This window comes from Oncorhynchus gorbuscha, unplaced genomic scaffold (assembly GCF_021184085.1).
Source record: "Oncorhynchus gorbuscha isolate QuinsamMale2020 ecotype Even-year unplaced genomic scaffold, OgorEven_v1.0 Un_scaffold_11535, whole genome shotgun sequence".
Classification (NCBI taxonomy): Eukaryota; Metazoa; Chordata; class Actinopteri; order Salmoniformes; family Salmonidae; genus Oncorhynchus; species Oncorhynchus gorbuscha.
In genome coordinates, this window is record NW_025754077.1 from 1 (window position 1) to 5093 (window position 5093).

Consider the following 5093-nt stretch of genomic DNA (forward strand, 5'->3'; position numbering starts at 1 on the left):
CTCTGTGATAGACTGGATCACTGAGAGGACCGTCTCTGTGATAGACTGGATCACTGAGAGGAACGTCTCTGTTTCATAATGTGTGTGTGTGTGTGTGTGTGTGTGTGTGTGTGTGTATGTGTGTGTGTGTGTGATGTGTGTGTGAATGTGTGTGTGTGATGTGTGTGTGTGTGTGTGTGTATGTGTGTGTGTGTGTATTGGAAGAGTTGGAGATGCAGCCGCCCGATGAGAGCAACCCTTATGAGGAGGTCTACAAGGACTCTACCACCTTCCTGAAGGTAACACACACCGCACACACATGTCAACACTGTTGTTATAGGTTAACTGTCTGTCTGTCTGTATCAGGGTACCCAGAGTCTGAACCCCCATAATGACTACTGTCAACACTGTTGTTATAGGTTAACTGTCTGTCTGTCTGTATCAGGGTACCCAGAGTCTGAACCCCCATAATGACTACTGTCAACACTTTGTCGACACCGGACACCGACCACAGAACTTCATCAGAGACGTCGGTACGACAGTGTGTCTGTAATCTGTGTGTAATCTGTGTCTGTGTAATCTGTGTCTGTGTAATCTGTGTGTGTATTCTGTGTGTGTCTGTAATCTGTGTGTGTATTCTGTGTGTGTCTGTATCTGTGTCTGTATCTGTGTCTGTGTAATCTGTGTCTGTGTGCGTAATCTGTGTGTGCGTATGATCTCTTTGTGTGTGTGTAATCTGTGTGTGTATTCTGTGTGTACTAAATTGTCTGTGTGTGTGATCTGTGTGTGCGTATGATCTTGTGTGTATGTAATCTGTGTGTGCGTGTTGTTTGTGTGTGTGTGTAATCAATCTGTGTCTGTGTGTGTAATCTGTGTGTAACGATGTGTATAATCTGTGTGTGTGTAATCTTTGTGTCTGTGTGTAATCTCTGTGTGTAATCTGTTTCTGTGTGTGTAATCTTTGTGTATAATCTGTGTGTAATCTGTGTCTGTGTAGTAATCTGTGTCTGTATGTGATCTGTGTGTTTCAGGTCTGGCAGACCGGTTTGAAGAGTATCCTAAACTCAGAGAGCTGATCAGACTGAAGGATGAACTGATCTCAACCACCAACACCCCCCATGTAGGTCCCAGTCATTTACCCCCCATGTAGGTCCCAGTCATTTACCCCCCATGTAGGTCCCAGTCATTTACCCCCCATGTAGGTCCCAGTCATTTACCCCCCCATGTAGGTCCCAGTCATTTACCCCATGCAGGTCCCAGTCATTACCCCCATGCAGGTCCCAGTCACGCCCCACAGGTCCCACTCTCCATGCAGGTCCTTTTCTTTCCCCCTACATGGTGGTCCCAGTCACAGCCCTCATGGTGGTCCCAGTCATTACCCCCCATGCAGTGTCCCAGTCATTTACCCCCATGTAGGTCCCAGTCATTTACCCCCCCATGGTCCCAATACTTACCCCCCATGTAGGTCCTAGTCATTAACCCCCTACGTAGGTCCCAGTCACACCCCCCCATGGTGTCCCAGTCACACCCCCACCCCCATGTAGGTCCCAGTCATTATCCCCCCATGCAGGTCCTTAGTCATTTACTCCCCCATGTAGGTCCCAGTCATTTACCTCTACGAGGTCCCAGTCATTTACCCCCCATGTAGGTCCCAGTCATTTACCTCCCCATGCAGGTCCCACATTTACCCCATGGTCCCAGTCATTTACCCCCTTTCATGTAGGTCCCAGTCAGGTTTATTTCTCATGTAGGTCCCAGTCACACCCCCTCTTACATGTAGGTCCCAGTCATTACCCCCCATGTAGGTCCCAGTCATTCCCCCAGTCATTTACCTCCCCCATGTAGGTCCTAGTCATTTACCCCCCCCCCATGTAGGTCCCAGTCATTTACCCCCCATGTAGGTCCCAGCCATTTACCCCCCATGTAGATCCTAACATTTACCCCCCCATGTAGGTCCTAGTCATTTACCTCCCCCATGTAGGTCCTGGTCATTTATCCCCCCATGTAGGTCCCAGTCATCCCCCCCAATGTAGGTCCCAGTCATTTACCCCATGGAGTCCCAGTCATTTACCCCCCATGTAGGTCCCAGTCACCCCCCCCCATCTAGGTCCTAGTCATTTACCCCCCCCTGTGGGTCCCAGTCATTAGCCCCTCCCCCCATGTAGGTCCCAGTCAAAATACCCCCCCCATGTGGGTCCCAGTCATTTAACCCCCATGTAGGTCCCAGTCATTTAATATATAATAATATATAATAATATATGCCATTTAGCAGACGCTTTATCCAAAGCATTTACAGTCATGTGTGCATACATTCTACCCATGGGTGGTCCCAGTCATCGAACCCCCCTGGCGTACAAGCGCCATGCTGTTATCCCAACTGAGCTACAGAAGGACTACATTTACCCCCCATGTGTCCCAGTCCTTTACCCCCCCATGTAGGTCCCAGTCATTTAACCCCCATGGAGGTCCCAGTCATTTAACCCCCATTTAGGTCCCAGTCATTTAACCCCCATTTAGGTCCCAGTCATTTAACCCCCATGTAGGTCCCAGTCATTAAACCCCCATGCAGGTCCCAGTCATTTAACCCCCATGTAGGTCCCAGTCATTTAACCCCCCATGTAGGTCCCAGTCATTTAACCCCCATGTAGGTCCCAGTCATTTAACCCCTATGTAGGCCCCAGTCATTGATAGGAGAGTTCGTTAAATGATTGATAGAGAGTCTGTTAAATGACTCCCTGATAGAAGAGTCTGTTAAATGACTCTGATAGAAGAGTCTGTTAAATGACTCCCTGATAGGAGAGTTCGTTAAATGACTCCCTGATAGAAGAGTCTGTTAAATGACTCCTGATAGGAGAGTTTTCTGTTAAATGACTCCCTGATAGGAGAGTCTGTTAAATGACTCTGATAGGAGAGTCTGTTAAATGACTCCTGATAGGAGAGTCTGTTAAATGACTCCTGATAGGAGAGTCTGTTAAATGACCCTGATTAAATGACTCCCTGATAGGAGAGTCTGTTAAATGACTCCCTGATAGGAGAGTCTGTTAAATGACTCCCTGATAGAGAGTCTGTTAAATGACTCTGATAGGAGAGAGTCTGTTAAATGACTCTGATAGGAGAGTCTGTTAAATGAATAGGAGACTCCCTGATAGGAGAGTGTTAAATGACTCCCCTGATAGGAGAGTTCGTTAAATGACTCCCTGATAGGAGAGTCTGTTAAATGACTCCCTGATAGGAGTTCGTTAAATGACTCCCTGATAGGAGAGTTCGTTAAATGACTCCTGATAGGAGAGTTCGTTAAATGACTCCCGATAGAGAGTTCGTTAAATGACTCCCTGATAGGAGAGTTCGTTAAATGACTCCCTGATAGGAGAGTCTGTTAAATGACTCTGATAGGAGAGTCTGTTAAATGACTCCCTGATAGAGTCGTCTGTTAAATGACTCCCTGATAGGAGAGTTCGTTAAATGACTCCCTGATAGGAGAGTCTGTTAAAATGACTCCCTGATAGGAGAGTCTGTTAAATGACTCCTGATAGGAGAGTTCGTTAAATGACTCCCTGATAGGAGAGTCTGTTAAATGACTCCCTGATAGGAGAGTCTGTTAAATGACTCCCTGATAGGAGAGTCTGTTAAATGACTCCTGATAGGAGAGTTCGTTAAATGACTCCCTGATAGGAGAGTCTGTTAAATGACTCCCTGATAGGAGAGTTCTTTAAATGACTCCCTGATAGGAGAGTCTGTTAAATGACTCCTGATAGGAGAGTCTGTTAAATGACTCCTGATAGGAGAGTCTGTTAAATGACTAGCCTGTTAAATGACCTGATAGAGAGCCGATCTGCTAAATGACTCACGTGTTAATGTAGGTATCTGCAGGCCGACCCAGAGCACTTTGACCTGCGTGATCTGAAGACTAAGTTTGATGTGATCCTGCTGGAGCCCCCGCCAGAGGAGTACTACAGAGAGTCAGGAATACCCCCCACACAGAACGCTACTGGAACTGGGACGATGTGAGTTACTGGGGGTACTACAGAGAGTCAGGAATACCCCACACAGAACGCTACTGAACTGGGACGATGTGAGTTACTGGGGGTACTACAGAGAGTCAGGAATACCCCACACAGAACGCTACTGGGGGGGTACTACAGAGAGTCAGGAATACCCCACACAGAACGCTACTGGAACTGGGACGATGTGAGTTACTGGGAGGGGGGGTACTACAGAGAGTCAGAATACCCCACACAGAACGCTACTGGAACTGGGACGATGTGAGTTACTGGGGGTACTACAGAGAGTCAGGAATACCCCACACAGAACGCTACTGAACTGGACGATGTGAGTTACTGGGGGTACTACAGAGAGTCAGGAATACCCCCACAGAACGCTACTGGAACTGGGACGATGTGAGTTACTGGGGGGTACTACAGAGAGTCAGGAATACCCCACACAGAACGCTACTGGAACTGGGACGATGTGAGTTACTGGGGGTGGGGTACTACAGAGAGTCAGGAATACCCCCACACAGAACGCTACTGGAACTGGGACGATGTGAGTTACTGGGGGTACTACAGAGAGTCAGGAATACCCCCACACAGAACGCGATGTGAGTTACTGGGGGTACTACAGAGAGTCAGGAATACCCCACACAGAACGCTACTGGAACTGGGACGATGTGAGTTACTGGGGGGTACTACAGAGAGTCAGGAATACCCCACACAGAACGCTACTGGAACTGGGATGTGAGTTACTGGGGGTACTACAGAGAGTCAGGAATACCCCACACAGAACGCTACTGGAACTGGGACGATGTGAGTTACTGGGGGTGGGGGTACCAGAGAGTCAGGAATACCCCACAGAACGCTACTGAACTGGGACGATGTGAGTTACTGGGGGTACTAGAGAGTCAGGAATACCCCACACAGAACGCTACTGGAACTGGGACGATGTGAGTTACTGGGGGGGGGGTACTACAGAGAGTCAGAATACCCCACACAGAACGCTGGAACCTGGGGGGTACTGGGGGTACAGAGAGTCAGGAATACCCCACACAGAACGCTACTGGAACTGGGACGATGTGAGTTACTGGGGGGTACTACAGAGAGTCAGGAATACCCCACACA

The 5093-nt window shown here is 48.5% G+C and overlaps 1 protein-coding gene across 1 annotated transcript; it reads left to right on the forward strand.

Annotated features, from left to right (window-relative positions):
* Positions 1-204: 204 nt before the first annotated feature.
* Positions 205-3891, forward strand: LOC124030440 (N6-adenosine-methyltransferase non-catalytic subunit-like). The gene is made up of 4 exons (XM_046341781.1): positions 205-278; positions 425-512; positions 1011-1099; positions 3840-3891. The coding sequence occupies exons 1-4, from the start codon at positions 213-215 to the stop codon at positions 3867-3869; spliced, it is 273 nt and encodes a 90-aa protein (XP_046197737.1). The 5' UTR covers positions 205-212; the 3' UTR covers positions 3870-3891.
* The last annotated feature ends 1202 nt before the right edge of the window (positions 3892-5093 follow it).